We start from the raw sequence: 25,699 nt of genomic DNA on the forward strand, positions 1-25,699 counted from the left end.
TGGTCGGCGGAAGGTGCACGTGCCCGTCGACCTGGGACCGGACCGCAGCGACGCACGGATGCACGCCAAGACCGTAGGATCCTACGCAGTGCCGTAGGGGACCGCACCGCCACTTCCCAGCAAATTAGGGACACTGTTGCTCCTGGGGTATCGGCGAGGACCATTCGCAACCGTCTCCATGAAGCTGGGCTACGGTCCCGCACACCGTTAGGCCGTCTTCCGCTCACGCCCCAACATCATGCAGCCCGCCTCCAGTGGTGTCGCGACAGGCGTGAATGGAGGGACGAATGGAGACGTGTCGTCTTCAGCGATGAGAGTCGCTTCTGCCTTGGTGCCAATGATGGTCGTATGCGTGTTTGGCGCCGTGCAGGTGAGCGCCACAATCAAGACTGCATACGACCGAGGCACACAGGGCCAACACCCGGCATCATGGTGTGGGGAGCGATCTCCTACACTGGCCGTACACCACTGGTGATCGTCGAGGGGACACTGAATAGTGCACGGTACATCCAAACCGTCATCGAACCCATCGTTCTACCATTCCTAGACCGGCAAGGGAGCTTGCTGTTCCAACAGGACAATGCACGTCCGCATGTATCCCGTGCCACCCAACGTGCTCTAGAAGGTGTAAGTCAACTAACCTGGCCAGCAAGGTCTCCGGATCTGTCCCCCATTGAGCATGTTTGGGACTGGATGAAGCGCCGTCTCACGCGGTCTGCACGTCCAGCACGAACGCTGGTCCAACTGAGGCGCCAGGTGGAAATGGCATGGCAAGCCGTTCCACAGGACTACATCCAGCATCTCTACGATCGTCTCCATGGGAGAATAGCAGCCTGCATTGCTGCGAAAGGTGGATATACACTGTACTAGTGCCGACATTGTGCATGCTCTGTTGCCTGTGTCTATGCGCCTGTGGTTCTGTCAGTGTGATCATGTGATGTACCTGACCCCAGGAATGTGTCAATAAAGTTTCCCCTTCCTGGGACAATGAATTCATGGTGTTCTTATTTCAATTTCCAGGAGTGTATTAATATTTAAAATTAGAGTACGAGTTCATGGTGTTCAGAAAGGTTTGTGGGCTGTCATTATCTCCCATCAGCAGTGAAAGGTCAGGACGAAAGAATTTGTTCACTTACGGGTCAACGTATTAGCTCTCACAACGACCGAACTGAAACCTTAGCACCGTTCGCACATGTTCTTCTGTGTCTAAGATATCGAAAAACAGTATTTCAGGATCCATCGTATCTCCTAATTTCAAACTGACTCAAGGCACCTTATGCAACGCGTTTGTGTGTTTCAGACTGATCCCCGCCAAGAGCCAAGTCACCCTGGAGCTGTATGTGAAGGAATGCGCCGGCGTCAACTACCTCGAGCACGTGCAGGTAAGTGCCTAAGCCTCTGTAACGCATTCTATCATTTAGCACTAAGGAGGATGAAATTGATCATCCACAGCAGGTTCCAAATTCAAGACGGCACGTGACAAGTGACAAGTAAAGCAGTGTTAAGAATTCAGATTCATTATACAATCGAGCGGCAACGAACTTCGGCTAGCCTTATGGTGGTGTCGAAAACCTTCGACCATTGGCTTTTAGCCGAACGCAAAATGCGTCGTTGATTGTCGGCTACGGCACCAGTAAAGGTATTAATTGACGAATAGTGCCTAGTGCTAATAACGGATGAGCAGTGGAGGTTTCAATGAAGGTGTACTAGTGACAAAACGCCGGAAATACAAATTCAAAATTTGTCAAATGGCTCAAATGGCTCTGAGCACTATGGGACTTAACATCTTAGGTCATCAGTCCCCTAGAACTTAGAACTACTGAAACCTAACTAACCTAAGGACATCACACAACACCCAGCCATCACGAGGCAGAGAAAATCCCTGACCCCGCCGGGAATCGAACCCGGGAACCCGCAAAATTTATCACAAATTAACGAGGCGAACGAACACATTTCAAACTAAAACGAAGTACAATACGTCCAATGTAAAGTAGCCGTTGAAATGAAATGTGATTTTAGGTCGCTGGTGCTACTTTTGTGAATGATTACCGTATCGCGTCTGACACAATATCGCAGTTACTAGTTGCGCGAGGGTAGGTAGCAAACATTCAGAGAATCATTGACCACTCAGGTCAGGGCCAGAAGGTTATAAACAAACGAAAACGTTAAATGTGATGATTTCCGCCACCCATCACGAAAACCAAAATGGTTCAAATGGCTCTGAGCACTATGGGACTTCTGAGGTCATCAGTCCCGTAGAACTTAGAACTAAATGGCTCTGAGCACTATGGGACTTAACATCTGAGGTCATCAGTCCCCTAGAACTTAGAATTACTTAAACCTAACTAACCTACGGACAGCACCCACATCCATGCCCGAGGCAGGATTCGAACCTGCGACCGTAGCAGCAGCGCGGTTCCGGACTGACCCGCCTAGAACCGCTCGCCCACAACGGCCGGCTAGAACTTAGAACTACTTAAACCTAACTAGCTTACCGACACCACACATATCCATGCCCGAGGCAGGATTCGAACCAGCGACCGTAGCGGTCGCGCGGTTCCAGACTGTAGTGCCTAGAACCGCTCGGCCACCCCGGCCGGCTCACGAAAATCAACAGGCTAGGTTTCAACACATTGTTTTATGATGCCAGTGCAATCTTAAGGGGGCAACAAATTCGTCTCCGAATTTGTGAAAGACTCTCGGGTTTGCAGCTGGATTGGGCTGGATTGCTTCCTGGGGAGAAGACATCATGCATCATGTTACTTTACTCGACGCTGATACCAACATTAACAAGTAAGAAAACGCCAATATGTAATTATATTTTGATTTGAATGTCTTTGAAGTCGCCGCTCAAGTCGAAAAGCTAGTTCCCTTCTTTTAAATCCTTTACTCTGTCCAGGACATCGTCACCTTTTGTGTCCTGTGATAGGAGCGTTTTTCATTCTGGTAGTGTAATGGGCTAGTAGACACCAATACAATTGCTTAGAGATTCTTGTCTGTATTACTGAAGACAATCCTTGGACTAATGAAATATGTGGTAAACAAGTAAAATACCCATGTGATCAGAGCGGTGTGGAACAGTTTCGATGCGGTTACGTGTACATCTACATCTATACTCACTAACCAACGTATGGTATATGGCGGAGGGTACCATACTCCACTAACAGTCGTTTTCCTCCCTATTCCACTAGCAAATGGAGCGCGGGAGAAAAGTCGGTCTACATACCTCCGCCCGAGACCTTATTTTTCTTCTCTTCTCCTCGCGGTCCGTAACGCGAAATGTACATTGGCTGCAGGAGAATATTTCTGTAGGTAGTTACAAATACCTGTTCTGATAATTTTCTCAATAGTATTTCGCTAAAAGAACGTCGTCTTCCACTCCCGGTATTATCATTTGAGTTCACGAAGCATCTTTGGAACACTCACGTGTCCAACGAACCTACCAATAACAGATACAGCAGCATGAGTCTGAATTACTTAATCCCACCTGGTGAGGATCCCAAACATTCAAGCAGTACTCCAGAATGCGTCGCACAAATTGTAGAGCACGCGATTTACTTTGTAGGTGAGCTATTCTATCCTAAAATTGTCCCAATAAACCGAATTCATCCATTCGTATTCGTGCCATTTCAAGTCCCTTTGCAACTTTGCACCTAGCGTGGTACTAATACTGTATTTTAACGTTACAAGATTGTTTTTCCGAAACATCGGCATTACCTTACATTTTTCTACGTTTGGAGTAAGCTGCCATTCATCTCACCAAATAGAAATTCTGTCGATGTATCCTGTATCAGGTAGTGCAGACGGTTTACTGAACGACTTTGTGCTACTTCTCAAGACAAACAGCTGCCATCTCTGTAGAAATGTCTGGAGGTACCGTCGGACTAGGTCTATTACACATGTTACGAGCGAAGACCAGACGTACTAAACTGGATTCCTGTGCACGTAGTGCGAAGCAGTGCTACCAGAGTTAGTGTGTCGCTCTAATCTCATAGCAAGTCAACCCTTGTGAGAGGACGAGCTTTTTGTCGCATAAAAGGAAAGGAACAGCGAATGGCCGCAGGATACACACAACGAATGGTCTGAGGATAGCGCCCTTCTGTTAGTTGGTTCAAATGGCTCTGAGCACTATGGGACTTAACATCTGAGGTCATCAGTCCCTTAGAACTAATCAAACCTAACTAACCTAAGAACATGACACGCATCCATGCCCGAGGCAGGATTCGAACCTGCGACCTTAGCAGCAGCGCGGTTCCGGACTGAAGCGCCTAGAACCGCTCGGTCACAACGGCCGGCGTCTGTTATTGATCCGAAGAATCGTTTCGAATGGGATGTGGAATCTTGTAAATAGTAATTATTACATTACTCTGAATCTGTCATTGATAATATGTTTCATTATATACTGAGAGTACTACTATTGTCGTAGCTGATCTGTTAGCTGTTACGATCAGTGATAGAAACTGCTGGTTAAAATGAGACTCGCTGGTTTACTAGCGTTCCAGATCTGTGGCTGGCTAACGGAAAAACCTGCGCAGTTCGCAAACTCGCTGAGGCGGCAAACGCACAGAGTACACTCAACTTTGCGGGAGCGTTTACGTTTTCCGGCTATCAGTTCCGCTCCACCGGATCATGCTGTGCTCCTTCTTCCCTTCCATTGCGCGGGCCAAATTGGCATAAATTTCCATTCAGTTCAATTTTAAAGCAAGAAGTAAATTATAAAAAGAATGTAAGAGAATTGTGAGGGTGAGTGGAATCAAATCAAATGTTTGGTGCGATTCTTGCATGCCTGAACAGCATCCCCCGATGATGTCGCGGATTGATTTCCATGTTTTTCTGTCGGAACAGGTACGATGAAGTTTTCAGTTCACCAGGAACCCCGCTCAATCATGGCAGCAATCAACGGCGAGTTTTTCTGCCACAGTACTTCCACAGACACGGGAAGCAATCAGAGTCGATGTAATCCACATAAAGTTGCCTCGCCCTCCGATTAGATTTGCAGTAACTCTGTGAGATTCCATTATTCGATTCACAGACCGATGGACAATTTAATTTCACAGTGAAGGTTTGTTTCAGTACACAATGGACGCTGTGCGGTTGCTGTTTTGCTCCCTTTACTCCGTCGTACCGAACAAGCAACACGTGTTTGTACATCGCGATTTGAAGGGCGTATTACGTGCCACTGCGGCCGTCCGTGGACTGATACCGTACGCGTTGCTTTCTACGATCTCGGCGGCCAATTTCTCTATTCTCCGTGCAATACAAGGAAAAGAAAGAAAGAAAAAACAGACACAAGTATATACAGGCTGTCCCTACCAAAAGTCGTCAAACGCATTTTCTGTGGTGCTTAGCCAGATATTTCCAATTTGGTTTTTGCGATGTTTAGCTGGAAACTGCCCAAAGAAACGCTACTCGTCACGCCATTCATTCAGCGACCACTGTCGACGAAAAGCGTCGTTTCGTTTTCCATTCCGAACAAATGATTTTTAAAGTGGAATTTTATGTGGCCATTCAATAGAGCGGACCCAAATTAGTCCGGAGCAATATTCGTTTTATCTAGACGTATTAAATGGGACAGCAGCACAGGAAGAAAACCACTACCGCAGGTGCCACAGCACTGCCCTGGCTTATCCTATTGGCTTCTGCCATGCAGTAGCGGTGCTCAGACGCGGATGCTGATGGATTTTTTTTTTTTTTGTTTTTTTTTTGTTTCACTGTTCCAGTTAATACATGTCGCTAAACCGAATATGGAGCCACTCTATCGAATGGGCATGTAAATTTCCGCTTTAAAAATTGTTTTGTTTGTAACGGAAAATAAACCGACGCTTTCCGTCGTTACCGAGCGTTGCATGAAAGAAGACGACCAGTATTAGTTTGGATTGATTTCAGCTAAACACAGAAAAAACGAAATTGAAAATATTGGCCGAAACACCAGTCAAAATGCGCTTGACAGTTCTTATGACGGACAGCCAGTATTTAGGATGGTCAGAGATAGGCTGAAAAGCTTCTAAAGTTATTTCGCGGTAGTTGGTGCTGAGAAATAATTGTTCAAAAAGTGAGTAAAAAATAAAAAAAATGTATAAATTGCGCCGTTTCCGAGTTAATTAGGATTGAAGTTAGTGAATTAGGCCGTTGCGTGGATAAATTTAAGTGACCCGTCAGATACAATTCGTGTCAGTTTTTCTCATAATGCACGGGACTGCCCGACCTTTGACTCAGGTGCGATCATGGCTACCGTCCCATTACCAGTTTTGTGTCGCTCCTTTGTGGTGTTTTAGTAAACCAAACGAAGTATATATTTGGCGACGACGTCTTTGGCGGGCAGTTTGAATTTGCGGGCGCAAAGGCCTCGTTGTCTAACCTCAGTGCTAATTAACTCGGAAACGGTGCACGGTATCGATTTTTTTAAACAGTTATATCTCAGCATAACCTTCCGTGCACCACACTTAGCATTTTTCCAGACTGCTTCTGAGCACCTGTATACAGGGTGATTCAGTTGCCGGCCGCTGTGGCCGAGCGGTTCTAGACGCGCTGCTGCTATGGTCGCAGGTTCGAATCCTGCCTGGGGCATGGATATGTGAGATGTCCTTAGGTTAGTTAGGATTAAGTAGTTCTAAGTCTATGGGACTGATGAGCTCACATGTTAGGTCCCATAGTGCTTAGACCCATTTGAACCATATGAAGGATGTTTGATGCCGACTGCCAAACGTTGGTTCATCCAGAAAGATCAAGACTGGATACTGCAGGAGGACAATGGTCCGAAGCAGAGCAGCAGGCTTTGCAGCGAATGGCAAAAAGGAGTACTGGATTAGGCCTCACAGACGCCTGATGCTAATTGTATTGCAAACGTTTGGTCTTGCGTCAAAAAGAAGTTGTAAGGAAAAACGATCTTTACTTTGAAATAGCTGTCAACGCAGATTCGACGCATCTGAAGGTCTCTTCCACGTGAATACGCGGAAAACATGGAGTCAAGCATGCCACGAAGATGCCAAGCAATTATCGAAGCTGTGGGTGATTACTGGAAGCATTATTAATTGTAACTGAGTTTTTCTTTTGTTCTTCTTCCTCTTCCTCTTTCGTTTCACCCTACTTTGGGGTACGTTAAATCACTCAGTTTTTAATGTTCTGTGCCTTTCTGTTAGCCTAGTATTGTTTCAGTCTCTCTGATCTTGCTTTCCTTCCTTGTTGAGAGATTTGGATCTTTCGTTAGGCTTTCATTTTGACCTGGCTTTTTTATTTTCTTCAGTTTTATCCATGAACATGTTTCCCGTGATCTGGAGTTCTCTTTAGTCTTTCTCCGTTTACTTACACCAATTTTTTTTTCGGAAGTAGTCAAATTTGTTTAGCTACCCTGTTTGCGTTCATTCTTCTTTTCCTCGTGGCGTTTGAATGTTTCTCCGTTGTTTGGTAAAGCGTTTCATTTTTGATGTTAATTAGTTTGCTGTTGAAGAATCTGGACCAAGGATTTTTCTTGACATTTTCCTGTCTTTGATCTCCAGCCTTTCAACTTGGCCATGGTTGGTGATAGACGATGTTTCGGCTGAATACAGGGCTTCCGGTTTGATTACTGCGTTTCCAAATCTCATTTTTTGGTTGCATGACAAGTAATTTCCATCGTACGTGTTTTTAGTGAGTTGTAAGGCCAGTGTAACTTTATCTCTTCTATATTTCATTGCCTTTCTCAAGAGAGCATTCCAACTGATCCATTCTCCAAGACAATTGTATTCTTTCACGATGTCAGTTTTTTGTTCTCCAAAATTTAGAATGTTTTGATGGGTTTCTTAAATTTGCCAACACATCGGTCTTTTCATAAGAGATTTTGAGACCTATTTCTAAAGCTTCTTTTTGTAGTTCGAGGAGCTGTTCTTTGGTGTCTTTCTAGGTATAGGCCAGTAGGACCAATCATTACCGAGTGAGGTGGCGCAGTGGCTAGCACAGTGGACCCGCATTCAGGAGGATGACGGTTAAAACCCGCGTTCGGCCCTCCTGGTTTAGGTTTTCAGTGATTTCCCTAAATCGCTTCAGGCAAATGCCGGAATGGTTCCTACGAGAGGGCACGGCTGACCTCGCTACGTGGTGGCCTCCCCAAGATCAACCAACCAACTAGCCATATTATCGGCAAAGGGTAGACAACTGTGTTTGATGCCTTTGTTTCTTGTTCCTAGACGGACTCCAGTACATATCTTCGTGCTCCTTTCTCTGACTAATTTTTCTAGGGGGTAATTAAACAGCAGTGGATATACACTTCTGGTCATTAAAATTGCTACACCACGAAGATGACGTGCTACAGACGCGAAATTTCACTAACAGGAAGAAGATGCTGTGATATGCAAATGATTAGCTTTTCAGAGCATTCACACAAGGTTGGCGCCGGTGGCGACACTTACTACGTGCTGATATGAGGAAAGTTTACAACCGATTTGTAATACACAAACAGCAGTTGACCGGCGTTGCCTGGTGAAACGTTGTTGTGCTGCCTCGTGTAAGGAGGAGAAATGCGTACCATCACGTTTCCGACTTTGATAAAGATCTGATTGTAGCCTATCGCGATTGCGGTTTATCGTATCGTGACATTGCTGCTCGCTTTGGTGGAGATCCAATGACTGTTAGCAGAATATGGAATCGGTGGGTTCAGGAGTGTAATACTGAACGCCGTGCTGGATTCCAACGGCCTCGTATCACTAGCAGTCAGGATGACAGGCATCTTATCCGCATGACTGTAACGGATCGTGCAGCAACGTCTCGATCCCTGAGTCAACAGATGGGGACGTTTGCAGGACAAAGACAACAACCATCTCCACGAACAGTTAGACGACGTTTGCAGCAGCATGGACTATCAGCTCGGAGAATATGGCTGCGGTTACCCTTGACGCTGCATCACAGACAGGAGCGCTGCGATGGTGTACTCAACGACAAACCTGGTTGCTCGAACGGCAAAACGTCCTTTTTTCGGATAAATCCAGCTTCTGTTTACAGCATCATGATGATCGCATTCGTGTTTGGCGCCATCGCGGTGAACGCACATAGGAAGCGTGTATTCGTCATCGCCATACTGTCGTATCACCCGGCATGATGGTATGGGGTGCCATTGGTTATACGTCTCGGTCACCTCTTGTTCGCATTGACGGCACTTTGAACAGTGGACGTTACATTTCTGACCCGTGGCTCTACCCTCCATTCGATCCCAGCGAAACCCTACATTTCAGCAGGATAATGCAAGACCGCATGTTGCAGGTCCTGTACGGGCCTTTCTGGGTACAGAAAATGTTCGACTGCTGCCCTGGCCAGCACATTCTACAGATCTCTCACCAATTGAAAACGTCTGGTCAATGGTGGCCGAGCAACTGGCTCGTCACAATACGCCAGTCACTACTGTTGATGAACTGTGGTATCGTGGTGAAGCTGCATGGGCGGCTGTACCTGTACACGCCATCCAAGCTCCGTTTGACTCAATGCCCAGGCGTATCAAGGTCATTATTACGGCCAGAGGTGGTTGTTGTGGGTACTGATTTCTCAGGATCTATGCACCGAAATTGCGTGAAAATGTAATCACCTGTCAGTTGTAGTATAATATATTTGTCCAGTGAATACCCGTTTATCATCTGCATTTCTTCTTGGTGTAGCAATTTTAATGGCCAGTAGTGTATTAATACATGATATATGTATAAGTTGTAGTTTATTGTCAGATACGTTCTTCTAACGATTAACCTGAGCACGATCTTACCAGATTGCAGATGGAGGAGGTTATTTGAGTGTGTTTGCATTAGCTCCTCGTTCGTGGCCAGTCACTTGGAAAAGGTCGCAACAGGGGTAATGGTGGTCGATACAGCCAGGACTGCGCCAACAATGCGAGAATGGGCTAGATTCCCGAGCGAGTATTCTGGGAGTGGTACCAAACAGGAGGTGGCGAGCGGCGGAGTATTGGGACGGTCCGCGCCGTTGCGGCAGGAATTCCTGAATTCTGCTCCGTTCTATTCCGCTCTATTCTGCTTCACTGCGCTCTGCGCTACTGTCCCGTTCTGTCCCCCTGGAGGTCGCAGGCGCCGGCGCGCGGAGGCGTTCTCCGCCGTTAACGGACGCGCCTCGGCCAAGAATTTAAATGGAGCGACGCTCCAGAGTTAATCGAGCGGGTGAGCTGGCATCGACTTTGCGGCCTGCCGGCGGCCCCTGCAGCGCTCCTGAGACTGCGACGACCGACCGCCAGCTCCCCCACGCCGTCCAACAGCGGCAGCAGTAGCGGCGTGGCCTGCTATCGGCGCCACGGCTGCTGCGGTAGCCGAGATGCCAGTGGAAGTTGTCGCAATGCGCCGCGAGCCGGGATACGAGGGCAGGGGCCGTTCCCACTCCACCGACGCGTCACTTTCTATAGTCTTGACAACAGCGCACCGCCAAAACATACGCTGAACGTCCTACTCTCTTTAGACCGAACACGTTGTTTCACATTTCGCTTTTAATAAAACGTTCGCTTAGGAGAATCGTGCAAATGTACAGTCGTTTGACCATCACATAGAGTCCCTTATGAACGACAGAGTAATAAGGATCCCTGGCGTAGTGACACAACTGGAAGAGTTAAAACAAATAAGTTGCCAGGTCCGGATGGAATCCCAATTCGCCGCGCGGGTAGCCGCGCGATCTAGGGCATCTTGTCACGGTCCGTGCGGCTCCCCCCATCGGAGGTTCGAGTCCTCCCTCGGGCATGTGTGTGTGTGTGTGTGTGTGTGTGTGTGTGTGTGTGTGCGTGTGCGTGTGTGTGTGGTAAGTTAGTTTAAGTTAGATTAAGTATAAGAACGTAGGCTTCCACGGCCGGTGTCATAGTGTTTAAAATTCTTCTGGGTACGGGAGGCCATTGAAATTATTAAGCAGCCTGACAACATCAACAGAGAAGATGGCTACAAACTCCCGGCGTCCTGGCTGCCGGCCATCCCAGTCCAACGGGCCGCGAGTTGTCGCGGGGCAGAAGCTACACGGGACACGGACGTATCTGCACAAACAGCTGTAGAGCAACTCTCAGTCCACTTCCGCGCACACCAGGAGGAAGGAAAACTTGCCGTCCAGAAGCCGAACGCTGATTGGCGGACAGCTACCAATCGTTGACGACATGGACACCCACGAATAGCCTTTTACCTTCCATTTTCCCTTACGTCATGACTAGCCAATCATATTAGAGGGTCAATTAAAAGGTTTACAACAGTGACATCAGACACCAATAGTATGTAATAGATAGAAGCACATATCCCCATGCAAAACCAGTCGTGCCCTGAGGAAGGCCGTTGCAAACCGGCCGAAACGTCGGTTTTAGTTTATTATTGTTGTTACTTTTTAGCAATGACGCGGCATAATACCCAGAAGGATTTTAATCACTTAGATTAAGTAGTGTGTAAGCCTAGGGACCGATGACCTCAGCAGTTTGGTCCCTTAGGAACCTACCACAAATTTCGAAAAAGCCCCAATTCAGTTTTATAAGTAGTACTCTGCGGCATTGGCCCGTTAGTTAGCTTGCATTTACCACGAAACTCAAGCCCAGCTGAAAGTTCCAATAGACTGGAAAAAAGCGCGGATGATTCGTGTATTAAGAATGGTAAAAGAAAGTACTCGCAAAATTAGAGACCAAATATCCTTAACACCGGTTATCTGCAGAATTCTAGAAATATAATAAATTTCTTAGAGAGCTAGGAGCTTACGTCCATGAAGCGGCACGGTTTTAGAAAGCGTCGCTCGTTTGAAACTCAGCTTGCCCTTTTCACACATTATGTACTGCAAAACTGTGGAAATTAGATTTCCGAGAAGCATTGTTAATGTACTGCACTTCAGACTGTTAGCGAAGGTACGAGAATGCAGAATAAGTTTCCAGATATGTGAGTGGCTCGAAGAAGTAATAGAACCCCGTATGATGCCCTCGACGGCGAGTGTTCATCACAGACAAAGGGTATCGTCAGGAGTTTCCCAAGAAAGTGTGATAGGTCCGCTATTATTCTCTATACACACAAAATCATTTGGCGGACAGGGTGGGCAGCGATCTGCGGTTTTGGTGATGAAGCGATGGTGTACGGTAAGGTGTCGAAGTTGAGCAACTGTAGGAAGATAAAAGACGAGCTAGACAAAAATTCTAATTGATGTGATGTGTGGCAGCTAGCTGTAAATGTAGAGATATATAAGTTCATGCGAATGGGTAGGAAAAACAAACCCGTAATGTTCGGATAGAGTGGTAGTGGCAAGTTCTTGTGGGACCAACCTGCTGAGGTCATCACACTACTTAATCTACTTAAACTACCTTACGCTGAGGACAACACACACGCCCATGCCCGACGGAGGACTCGAACCTCCGATGGGGGGAGCCGCGCGAACCGTGGCAAGGCGCCCAAGACAGCGCGGCTACCCCAGGTGGCTTCGGATACAGTATTAGTAATGTCCTGCTTGACACAGTTACGACGTTTAATATCTGGACGTAACGTTGAAGAGCGATATGAAATGGAACGAGCATGTAAGGATTGCGGTAGGGGAGGCCAATGGTCAACTTCGCTTTATTGGGAGAATTTTAGAAAGTGAAGTAGACCTTGTATAGGACGCGTAAGGATCACGAAGATAAGATACTATAAATTAGGGCTGATTCCCTCGCTCTATTTGCGAGTGGAACAGGAAAGGAAACCAATACTAGTAGTGCAGGATACCGTTCCCCAAAAACCGCACGATGGTTTGCGGAGTATGTAAGTAGATGAAGATAAGCAATGTGCAGCACGGAAAACAATTCTTATGGCAGCCCCCGACCAATATCGCGTACTATCTTGCTTTCATGCGGTCGCTCGAGTAGAATTTCATCGATAATACCTTTTCCAGCAGCTAACTAAGCTGTAACGCATTCAGAAATTCGTGCACCATCTCGTTTTATCGACGCTGTCCCTTTTCATGAAATTACTTCTAACCGCACGATACACAGAATTGTTGAATTCTACAATATTACTGCGTGATGCGAAATTTCTGTATGGTTGGTCGATCACACCTGCTCAGTTCCGTCACACTATTAATGACTGCAGGTCTAACCAAATGCATGTCACACCCAATTTTTACTCATCTGATATTTCCCGAGTAAAATCTTTTGTGTGCTGTTAAACCAACCCACAGATATTTGTGGAGAGATAAACTTTCTCTCTCTCTGTCCCTCTCCGCAAAGCGTCACCATACACCAAGGATACTCCCATTCAGTAGGCACATAGTTTGCATATCCATTGGATCATCCAGCCGTTCTCCTACTTCTCCCACACAGTTCCTGAATGTGTCAGTTGAGACTATGAACTCTCACCTTCCTTACTTCTTCTGTAGCAGCTTCTCCTTTACATATTTTTTACTTCGAAATACTGAAAAGACTCTTCTGCAGCTCTGTGAGAATACGCGGCCATACTTACTGCTGACGTCTCTGATTTCTTCGTTGTTGTTGTTGTGGTCTTCAGTCCTGATACTGGTTTGATGCTGCTCTCCATGCTACTCTATCCTGTGCAAGCTTCTTCATCTTCCGGTACCTATTACAACCTACATCCTTCTGAAGCTTGGTGTATTCATCTCTTGGTCTCCATCTACGATCTTTATCCTCCACGTTGCACTCTAATACTAAATTGGTGATCCCTTGATGCCTCAGAACATGCCCTACCAACCGATCCCTTCTTCTAGTCACGTTGTGTCACAAACTTCTCTTCTCCCCAATCCTGTTCAACATCTCCTCATTATACTTAGAAGGAGAGACAGCATTGGTCCTATTTTTTTTTGTTTTATTAGCCGCAAAATCGATTTTCGGTCACTTAGTGACCATCCTCAGTGCTGTAATATACAATTTAAATTGGTAAGCACTGGCGTCAATAAGCTTAGAGCGATCTGAGTTTATGTGATCGCTCTAAGCTTGTTGACACCAGTGCTTACCAATTTAAATTGTATATAACACCACTGAGGATGGTCACTAAGTGACCGAAAATCGATTTTGCGGTTAATAAAACAAAAAAATACGACCAATGCTCTCTCTCCTTCTAAGTATATCCATTATCTGGTCGTGATGCACAGGACACTCCATGGAGTCGCCAATCAACCTCCTCATTAGTTATGTGATCTACCCATCTAATCTTCAGCATTCTTCTGTAGCGCCACATTTCGAAAGCTTCTATTCTCTTCTTGTCTAAACTATTTATCGTCCATGTTTCACTTCCATACATGGCTACACTCCATACAAATACTTTCAGAAACGACTTCCTAACACTTGAATCAATACTCGATGTTAACAAATTTCTCTTCTTCAGAAACGCTTTCCTTGCCATTGCCAGTCTACATTTTATATCCTCTCTACTTCGAATATCATCAGTTATTTTGCTCCCCAAACAGCAAAACCCCTTTACTACTTTAAGTGTCTCATTTACTAATCTAATTCCCTCAGCATCACCCGACTTAATTCGACCGCATTCCATTATCCTCGTTTTCCTTTTGTTGATGTTCATCTTATATCCTCCCCTCAAGACACCATCCATTCCGTTCAACTGCTCTTCCAATTCCTTTGCTGTCTCTGACAGAATTACAATGTCATCGGCGAACCTCAAAGTTTTGATTTCTTCTCCATGAATTTTAATACCTACTCCGAACTTTTCTTTTGTTTCCTTTACTGCTTGCTCAATATAGAGATTGAATAGCATCGGGGAGAGGCTACAACCCTGTCTCACTCCCTTCCCAACCACTGCTTCCCTGCGTGAAGAGTTCGACAGAGCACTGAAAGACCTGAGCCGAAACAAGGCCCCGGGAGTAGACAACATTCCATTAGAACTACTGACAGCCTTGGGAGAGCCAGTCCTGACAAAACTCTACCATCTGGTGAGCAAGATGTATGAGACAGGCGAAATACCCTCAGACGTCAAGAAAGCAGGTGTTGACAGATGTGAAAATTACCGAACTATCAGTTTAATAAGTCACGGCTGTAAAATACTAACGCGAATTCTTTACAGACGAATGGAAAAACTAGTAGAAGCCGACCTTGGGGGAGATCAGTTTGGATTCCGTAGAAATATTGGAACAAGTGAGGCAATACTGACCCTACGGTTTAAGGAAAGGCAAACCTACGTTTCTAGCATTTGTAGACTTAGAGAAAGGTTTCGACAATGTTGACTGGAGTACTCTCTTTCAAATTCTAAAGGTGGGAGAGGTAAAATACAGGGAGCAAAAGGCTATTTACAATTTGTACAGAAACCAGACGGCAGTTATAAGAGTGGAGCGATTTCTTCGCAGTCTGCCGTTTCTCAAGGTTCGATTCCATGAGCTGCATCTTACAGCAATGTGTGGCCGCAGTAGTTTTGGCCTTCAAAATTCCTGCAGTGTGGCTGCAGTACACAGAATGCTGCGGGATGGCCCGGTGGTATTGCCGACTCAGCGAGCTGTTGCTGGTAGTTGTCGAAGTATGGCCTTTCGTTTCGCTGGTGTTGTGGAGGATACTTCGTTTGACCGCGCCACGCCTACATCTGTCCTTGTTGTTATGTGCCCGCATCCCGCTCTCAGCCTTGCTTCGTCTTTCTCACGTCGACAGCGCCGGATCACGTGATGTGAACGGGGGAGGCAGTACTACTGCTCTTCAGTTCGTAACTTGGCAGCGGCACCTGTACCCTATACAGGGTGTTACAAAAAGGTACGGCCAAACTTTCAGGAAACATTCCTCACACACAAATAAAGAAAAGATGTTATGTGGACATGTTAGAGCTCATTTTAGTTTCGTCAGTATGTACTGTACTTCCTCGATTCGCCGCCAGTTGGCCCAATTGAAGGAAGGTAATGTTGACTTCGGTGCTTGTGTTGACATGCGTCTCATTGCTCTACAGTACTAGCATCAAGCACATCAGTACGTAGCATCAACAGCTTAGTGTTCATCACGAACGTGGTTTTGCAGTCAGTGCTGTGTTTACAAATGCGGAGTTGGCAGATGCCCTTTTGATGTATGGATTAGCACGGGGCAATAGCCGTGGCGCGGTACGTTTGTATCGAGACAGATTTCCAGAACGAAGGCGTCCCGACAGGAAGACGTTCGAAGCAATTGATCGGCGTCTTAGGGAGCACGGAACATTCCTGCCTATGACTCGCGACTGGGGAAGACCTAGAACTACGAGGACACCTGCAATGGACGAGGCAATTCCTCGATAACCCTAATATGAGCGTCAGAGAAGTTGCTGCTGTACAAGGTAACGTTGACCACGTCACTGTATGGAGAGTGTTACGGGAGAACCAGTTGTTTCCGAACCATGTACAGCGTGTGCAGGCACTATCAGCAGCTGATTGGCCTCCACGGGTACAGTTCTGCGAATGGTTCATCCAACAATGTGTCAATCCTCATTTCAGTGCAAATGTTCTCTTTGCGGATGAGGCTTCATTCCAACGTGATCAAATTGTAAATTTTCACAATCAACATGTGTGGGCTGACGAGAATCCGCACGCAATTGTGCAATCACGACATCAACACAGATTTTCTGTGAGCGTTTGGGCAGGCATTGTTGGTGATGTCTTGATTGGGCCCCATGTTCTTCCACCTACGCTCAATGGAGCACATTATCATGATTTCATACGGGATACTCTACCTGTGCTGCTAGAACATGTGCCTTTACAAGTACGACACAACATGTGGTTCATGTACGATGGAGCTCCTGCACATTTCAGTGGAAGTGTTCGTACGCTTCTCTGCAACAGATTCGGTGACCGATGGATTGGTAGAGGCGGACCAATTCCATGGCCTCCACGCTCTCCTGACCTCAACCCTCTTGACTTTCATTTATGGGGGCATTTGAAAGCTCTTGTCTACGCAACCCCGGTACCAAATGTAGAGACTCTTCGTGCTCGTATTGTGGACGGCTGTGATACAATACGCCATTCTCCAGGGCTGCATCAGTGCATCAGGAATTCCATGCGACGGAGGGTGGATGCATGTATCCTCGCTAACGGAGGACATTTTGAACATTTCCTGTTACAAAGTGTTTGACGTCAAGCTGGTACGTTCTGTTGCTGTGTGTTTCCATTCCATGTTTAATGTGATTTGAAGAGAAGTAATAGAATGAGCTCTAACGTGAAAAGTAAGCGTTTCCGGAGACATGTCCAGTTAACATATTTTCTTTCTCTGTGTGTGAGGAATCTTTCCTGAAAGTTTTGCCGTACCTTTTGTTAACAGCCTGTATATGATTGTTGTGTACTGGGACGTAGAAGTATCCAAATGAAGTAACAATGTACTTGATAACTGAGTTCCTTCTACGAACAAAGACAGTCTGATGAAAAATAATATTCTTGCTGTTATCGTATTAGAAAAATGGTTCAAATGGCTCTGAGCACTATGCGACTTAACTTCTGAGGTCATCAGTCACCTAGAACTTAGAACTAATTAAACCTAACTAACTTAAGGACATCTCACACATCCATGCCCGAGGCAGGATTCGGAACTGCTACCGTAGCGGTCGCTCGGTTCCAGACTGTAGCGCCTAGAACCGCACGGCCACTCCGGCCGGCCATCGTATTAGAAGATCTGCAGCAGTGAGCCACAATTGTATTGTAGATTTGTTCCGAAAACGTTTAAAGTTTCTGTTACGTTCATCGCGTGTATCTCCACATCCATGATTAGCAGCTTACTACATGTCCTTTTTAAGGTTCCGTATCACAGTCGGTAAAAACGGGAATCTTATGGGATCACCTAGTTATCCGTCTGTCTGTCTGTCTGTCCGTCCGTCCGTCCATCTATCTATCGGGTAATAATTATTTTTCTCAGGAACGGGTAGAGATATCGACTTAAAATTTATGTGAAGTATTAAGATCTATGCTCTCTTGGTTGCGAAAGAAAATTACAGATTGTAAGTCAATTTTATTTTTTTAATTTTAATCGTATGGCAAGGGTCCCACATCGGGAAGGCCGTTCGCCGGGTGCCGGTCTTTCAATGTGACGCCACTCCGGCGACCTGAAATCGATGAGAATGATAGGATGATGATGAGGACAGCACAACACCCAGTCCCTGAGAGGAGAAAATTCCCTGAACCAGCCGGGAATCGAACCTTGGCCCAGATTGACAATCCCTCGCGCTGACCTTTCTTTTATGGGAGATGGATCAGGTAATGGGGTGGCGGAGGCAAGGTGGGCAGGGGTCGCAACCCGAGGCCTGGCCACGATGTCTCCTACCTCCCATCCTAGGGATGTGGTACAAGGGATGCAATGGGTGTATTAGTGTGAATTTTTTTGTTATTTTATTTATTTATTTTTAATTTTTTAATTATTTTTAGTAGTAAGTAACTGAAACTAGTAAGTACACCCGTTGCGTCGAGTTGGGGACGCAAATAACTAAAAACACGCTTATAGTTGCAGCAAAGGGCATTAAGAAATAGAGCAAAGTGTGGGGCTAAGGAAGCCATGAAACAAAACCGAAGGGTGGAATTCATACCACCATTAACCTGTGCTGGATCTTGCACTGGATGGGAAACTGCGAAGACCGCATCGGGGACAAAAAGAAGAAATGGACAAATACTGCTATAGATTGCGAGGGGACACGACGACACTTTCCATCTGATGTATCATCCAGGTATGACTTCTCGCAATGACCAAGGTAGATCCCACGTTGTACCATGCAGTGTTCTGTCATCGTCTTGTAATTTTAGCTTCTCTTACCCGTGATGTTCCAGCGACGTGGAGGGTCGTGGAACGCACTCTACAAGTAATTGGAAAAATATTGTCGATACTTGGGGTTACAGAGGATCTTGCAGTGTCGTTCCTGCAAATAGTTCAAAATGGTTCAAATGGCTCTGAGCACTATGGGACTTAACATCTGAGGTCATCAGTCCCCTAGAACTTAGAACTACTTAAACCTAACTAACCTAAGGACATCACACACATCCATGCCCAAGACATGATTCGAACCTGCGACCGTAGCAGTCGCGCGGATCCGGACTGAAGCGCCTAGAACCGCTCGGCCACCGCGGCCGGCTGCAAATAGTTCCAAAAGTCGAAAGTGTCCTTAGTGCCGTCTCGAAACAAATAATGCACTGCATGTCCACAAAGCCGCGTCATGGCATTAGTTTTCGCGCGTTGGTAATACGTCTCACTCGGGAATAAGATAGTCTTGGGGTCAATATGATTCGGCGTCACTCGATGGAAGTATGCTGACATTTGCTTCACTGGGTGCCACATTGCCGTAGACTCGCCACAGCTAAGACGGTGTTCATCGTTGTCCTGAACGCCACAGCTAGTGCACGTGGGTGAGTCTACCATATGGATCGCATGTAGCCTTGATCTGCTCACCTGCTTGCCGTTGACGTCAGTGTGCAGTGTTACGTGGTGAATTGTCCTCCACACTACTCGCCAGTTGACGTTCGGGTGCTTCCTCTCCACGACGTTATCGGATCGTCCACGTTGCAGGACCCGATAAACCGTCTTTGCCGTAGCCACTTGAGTTGCTGGTAAGACAAGTCGAACGTAACCGAGTTAGAGTGCATTAATTGAAAATGTATCCACTGTCTTGTACAATGGAAGTGTGCTCCTCCTCCTGTATCTTCTACGACGGTACGGCATGGCTGTGTGCTTCGTGCGGCTGCCTGAGCCAGCGCGCCTTATCAGTGTTGCGCAATCTTGATTTTCCAGCAACACGGGCCTAGTAATACTAGGGCCCGTGTTGCCCGGCAGCCTCGCTCAGCGGCTAAGTGCGCTTCAAGGTCACACGCCTGGCTGTGTGAATTTCTCTTATGCTGCTCAGTGCGCGCGAGTGGGGGCCGGAAGTTCTGACGTCATGGTGCTTGATAACTGTGTCGAGAGGCTGCAGCATGTTCATTCGACTCGAGGCAGCCGCAGGAAGCACACAGCCATGCCGTACCGTCGTAGAAGATACAGGAGGAGGAGCACACTTCCAGTGTACAAGACAGTGGATACATTTTCAATTACACCAAATGAGACTGGGCAACAGGAATTATTACAAGGACCTATTACTTTTGTTGGTTGCAAGATTCAATTTTCTTGTACTACAACAGAAGTAGTTAGTGGCAATGCCTCTAAGCCAATGTAATGGAAAGGTATGACAGTTTAGGTCCGATATTTCGAAACTCGCAAAATCACTTACAAAGCCTGTTGATGAACTGTCTTTATACAAAATTAAGTTTGGTTGGAATCCTCAGAGCACAAGTCCTGTTCACACTCGTTCGGTTTCTTAATTTCTGTTTTTGAGCACATCAGCCTATTTTGCAACGCCCAGTTCTCGGGCAATAAATGTATCAGATTTTTGAAATTTATAGTTATTTCAGTGTTCTCTGAACCACGATAAAAATTACTAACGTAAATTTTTATTCTCAGTTTTCGACAAAAATTACTGACTTCCTTCAGTCCTTCTGCCAAAGCGTTACGAACTTCTGCAACCAAGAGGCGTATAGACCAGAGGTGCAAAATAACTACGTCAAACGTCTGTGTGAATCAGAATTTTTCTTCAAAATCGTGCTTCGACATTCTATTGAAATTAGTAAAAATATATGTGTCCAGCATCAGTATACGAGTTAAGGTTTAGGGAACAGTTAGTTTATTTAAAAAAAGGAAATCATCCACAAAACTCCATTCCTCTTTTTCTTGGTAACTTTTTCTCTTGTGGAACGCAAAAGCAGTAGAAGGCGACTCACTGGCGCTAGCTTTTTCGTCAATTTCACAGCCTGTCTGAACATTTCTGACACAGAAAGGTACTCCCACAAATACGCGGTGTATCAAAAAGTACCAACCGACTGAAAATCATCATAACTGTTAGGATATTTGAGATATGTGCGTGAACAACGTACTGTTGGAAAGAGGAAATTGTCGAGTTTTACATGGTTCTCGCTAGGTAGCAGCAGTGTGCGCCCACGTCACTTCTAGTAAAAATAGTGCTGGGCAACAGAAAGTGTTTTGTGTTCTAGGTTTTGCGCAATGCGGGTCAGTAATAACTGTTCAATGTGACTTTTGAGGTAGTTGTGATGTGGATTCTCCTACAGCACAGAGCATTAGACGATGGTATGAGCACTGCCGAGAAACTGGTTGTTTGTGTAAAGGGAAATCGCCGTGCCGTTCCCAAGTGTCTCACACAGACGTGGAACGCATCCGCCATAGTTTCACAAGGAGTCTGCAGAAATCCGTTCGCCGTGCAGCTCGGCAGCTCAACATGCCCCCACTGTCCGTCTGGCGTGCGTTACGTCCACATTTACACGTGAAACAATACAAAATTCAGCTACTGCAAGCTCTTCGTGAAGGTGACAAACAGAAACGTGTGGAGTTCTGTAATTTCGTTCCTGGCAAGATGGAGGATGACAGTTTTCGTCGACGCTTAGTGTGTAGTGACGACGCGACATTCCATTTAAACGGAAAGGCGAACCGTCATAATGTGAGAATATGGTGTAGGGAACAACCACATGAAGCTGTACAGCTTGAGAGGGACTCTCCAAAATTTGATGTGTTATGTGCAGTGTCACAGGAAAAGGTGTATGGTCCATTTTTCTTAGCCGAGAACACTGTTACAGGAGGCACATATCTCGAAGTGCTTGAGGACTTTCTTTTACCATTGTTGGAGACTGATTCGAACGACTTGACTTACCAACAGGACGGGGCACGACCACACTGGCATGTGGAAGTGTGGGAATTTTTAAATCAAAGGATTACTGAACTATGGATGGGTTTGCACTGGACCAAATGATTCAGATTTACATTGCTGAGTTATTGTGGTCGTTTCATAGCTCTGGTTTCTGTAATAACTTGAGACCAGTGCTTATGAGTATACTTTGTACTCTACAGCAGTGAAGATGATTGTAAGGTGCCTTTTACGTGAGGAAGACATTTTTACCAGTTTTCATAAATTATTGTCTCTTATTGATGTATTCACGATAGTTAGGAAGTGCTGTAGTCCGTAGCCGGCCATAAGTCGGAGAGCATTTCCCACGCTGGCTGGCTAGGTAACTTGGCGACCATATGTCGCTGGTAGTGGGGTGGGGCTCGGCGCTGGACCGTAGCAACACGACAGGAAGTACCGCCATCTTGGCGCCAAAGTCACCGATTTTATTTATATTTAATAATTAAAGTCATTTATGACAACCTGAATACTAGGAGGAGCCTCTGGATGTTTAAAACTATTTATCATAATTTTTCCTCGTTAAAATTCACACCCGTTCATTAACAAATGCATATCTTAGTAATTACGAACTTGATCGGAAATCCACGAAGTGTGAAGAAACTAGTAAGAGATACGGACTGCGCGCCAAAGTCGGCAGTCGACGTTAAGAGCTCTTCCTGTCTTCTTCGATGGTAGCCATGCTCTCGGTTACGAGTAGTTTGTGACATGAGTGTTTCATTATTGATCTAATAGGAATAAAAGTGATATTACGGCATTCTGAATGTTAATTTCGAGTAAATAGATACCTCAAAGTTGATCGACAGCATTTTCAGATAATTAGCTTCCACCGACAGAGACATCCAATGCGCCAATGAAGAATCTGCACGGAACGACATTTACGAGAGCTGCACCGCGCACAGGTAGGAGGAAATCCGACGACACGACCCACCAAGGCGCATCAAGGAAGGTCCGACTTACACTCGCAAACTCCGGGTGGTAATGCTGACGAGTTATACCGTACGTCACATATACCACCCTCTACGGACTCGCGGCTAAGCTGAGTAATAACAGTATCAGTTTAGAAGCGAGGCGATCTTGCATTTGGCATCCCTTGCGACGGAATAAAACTGCGTGGGAGGAAGAGCATTAAGAAGACAGTTGCGAAATCTTGCATGATCACTATGTGATTGAAAATCGTTTTTGCTGTCAATAAACCATCAATATTACGGCCGACGCTGACCTTCCTTCTAATTACATTACTGGCCTCCAAGGTCACCAGTCCTGCCTTTAGATGATTATTCGCCGGCCGGCGTGGCAGAGCGGTTCTAGTCGCTTCAGTCTGGAACCGCGCGACCGCTACGATCGCAGGCTCGAATCCTGCCTCGGGCGTGGATGTATGTGATGTCCTTAGGTTAGTTAGGTTTAAGTAGTTCTAAGTTCTACGGGACTGATGACCTTAGAACTTAAGCCCATAGTGCTCAGAGCCATTTGAACCATTTTATTTGCTCAAAGCCATTTTTGTGATTATTTCTTGAGGGGTTTATAAAAGGTTCTGTATACGTGTCTCCGTTACCAAGAACAGTGAATGAACTGAGACAGCGAATAACAGCAGCTGTGGAACCTGTAACTCAATATATGGTCCCTGCAGCGTGGGAACAATTTGAATACCGCATTTTCATATGTCGTGCATCTCAAGGGGGGCATGTTGAACAGCCATGCGTTTTCAGTTTTCTGTTGATCAAAAAACGAAATTCGTTGTATATGTTTATTAGTTTCAGAAATATAAACTTGCCAAATGGGAGGATTCTATTTGATACGCTCTGTATTATCCAGCAGTAGTCTTAAGAGGGGTAGGACGTCAAACGGGCCGACTTGGAGCAGGAGAGGCATCACAGGACATTTTAATTTTCAGTGTCTATACTTTTACAAATAAAGTCATAAAACTTTGTGAGCATCACCAGGAAGGATTCAGGATTCACACTCATTTCAGTGGAAGTTCGAAAACGTAACAAAATAATTTTTTTTACTTGTGAAATTTCATCATTTTTTCACTTCTATTGGCTGCGCTTGTTGCTATACGTACACGTTTATTCATAAGAAAGAGAGATTCTTCCATGAATTTTGCACAGCATACAAACCATACTTACAGGCGAATGAAACTCTATAAATTATTTAATTTATGAAAAAATGAATGAGCTTTGTATTTTAAACTTCATGTTTAGAAAAAGCACAAATTTTATAGTTAATTATCTCAATTTTTACCAAAGTTTTTAATAGATGTGAAAAATTCTAGAGTTTCTGTTGTGACTTGGCAAGAGAACCAAGCCACTCTGAGGAAGCCGAAAGGCACGCGTTTAAGCTCACGCAGGCTGGCGTGAGGTCTGGAACAGTTATAGGAATAGAGACTAGCCAAAAAAGGTACGTAGCTTCTGGAATACTTAACTTTAATCCATAATTGGTGAATATCGGTCTGACGGTACATGCATCACAAGATAAATAGCAATTGCTAGGTCGTAGCAAATGACGTAGCTGAAGGCTATGCTAACTATCGTCTCGGCAAATGAGAGCGTAATTTGTCAGTGAACCATCGCTAGCAAAGTCGGCTTTACAACTGGGGCGAGCGCTAGGAAGTCTCTCTAGACCTGCCTTGTGGCGGCGCTCGGTCTTCAATCACTGATAGTGGCGACAGGCGGGTCCGACGTATACTAACGGACCGCGGCCGATTTAAAGGCTACCACCTAGCAAGTGTGGTGTCTGGCAGTGACACCACAGTTTCATACACCTTAAGTATGGTTTGTATGCTGTGAAAAATTCATCGAAGAATGTCTCTTACTTATGAAGAAAAGTATACCTATAGCAACAATTGCTTCCATTAGTAAGTGAAAGAAATGATGAAATTTCACATGTAAAGAAAATTATTTCGTTATGTTTTCGAACTACCACTGCTATGAGTGTGAATTCTGAATCCTTGCTGGTCATCCTGACAAAGTTTTATGAATTTATTTGTAGAAGTATAGACAATGGAAATTAAAATGTCCTGTGGTGCCTCTCGTGCTCCAAGTCGGCCCGTTTGACGTCCTACCACCCTTAATATTACCAAACTGTTCTGTGTATTATCCAGCAGTAGCCTGAAAATTACCAACGTGTTCTGTGACTGACTCTAACGTCACCATACTTCTTCTGATTTTTATATGTTCCTACACGAGACATTTGAATTCAGCTTTCGTATTTCTTGTTCTTAAACTCACGATTATCACCTTTCAATAACACAAATGACAGAAAATGCTCGTGTGGTCGGATGTGTTGCCGGACAATATCGCTGGGGTTCACGTTGTCGGGGGTGAGTAATTTCGGCCGCCCCTGCACGCATCCTCTAAAGGCGGGAGCCTCGTATTTCGTTCGCCAGAGGAGCTGGGATGTGAGTGCAGACGTGGCGCTGTTGCAGGCCAAGATCAGCCTGGTGTCTTCGCGGCGGGGCGACCTCACGATCCACCTGACGTCACCGGCCGGCACGAGGGCGACGCTGCTGGCGCGCCGGCCGCAGGACGTGTCGAGGGCCGGCTTCCAGGACTGGCCCTTCATGTCGGTCCACACGTGGGGCGAGCAGCCCTTCGGCCGGTGGACGCTCGAGATCCACAACGAGGGACGCTTCCTGGGTGGGTAGCAGCAGGTGGCTGCAGCGGCGGCGGCGGCGGCGGCGGCGCGGGCTGGCTCTGCCTACTAACACGACGCGACCCAAGCGTTGCACCTCCAACAAAGTTTACAAACATCTCAGATAGCGCACACGCTTCGACTTCAGCCCTGCTGTCTAAATGGGGTGATTCAACTGCACTACTCCCATGGGGGAACAAGGGTTGGTCCAGGGTGTGGGGGGGGGGGGGGCATGGAATTTCTTGCACCCGAAACCCCCCTCCCCCCTCCCCTCCTTTTACTACAAACAGAACTTCCTGTCACTTACACTTTTTACGTGGCGCAGCTGTCTAGGATTTAATAATAATAAAAATAAAATGTATAAAATGATTTCGTATGTTGATAGTTTATTTACTCGTTGTTTTAACATAACTTCCAGGAAATTTCAGTCAACACTGTAGTCTTCTTGCGAATTTATTTGTCAA

General features: G+C 45.9%; 1 protein-coding gene across 1 annotated transcript in view; it reads left to right on the forward strand.

Annotated features, from left to right (window-relative positions):
* LOC124622799 (furin-like protease 1) overlaps window positions 1–25,699 on the forward strand; it is a 342,484-nt gene that overhangs the window by 291,498 nt on the left and 25,287 nt on the right. Inside the window, exons 10-11 of the mRNA XM_047148591.1 lie at window positions 1,301–1,382; window positions 25,030–25,240. Of these exons, the coding sequence (XP_047004547.1) occupies window positions 1,301–1,382; window positions 25,030–25,240 (293 nt within the window). The remainder of the gene's footprint in view (window positions 1–1,300; window positions 1,383–25,029; window positions 25,241–25,699) is intronic.

Source organism: Schistocerca americana, chromosome 7 (genome assembly GCF_021461395.2).
Source record: "Schistocerca americana isolate TAMUIC-IGC-003095 chromosome 7, iqSchAmer2.1, whole genome shotgun sequence".
Taxonomy (NCBI): domain Eukaryota; kingdom Metazoa; phylum Arthropoda; class Insecta; order Orthoptera; family Acrididae; genus Schistocerca; species Schistocerca americana.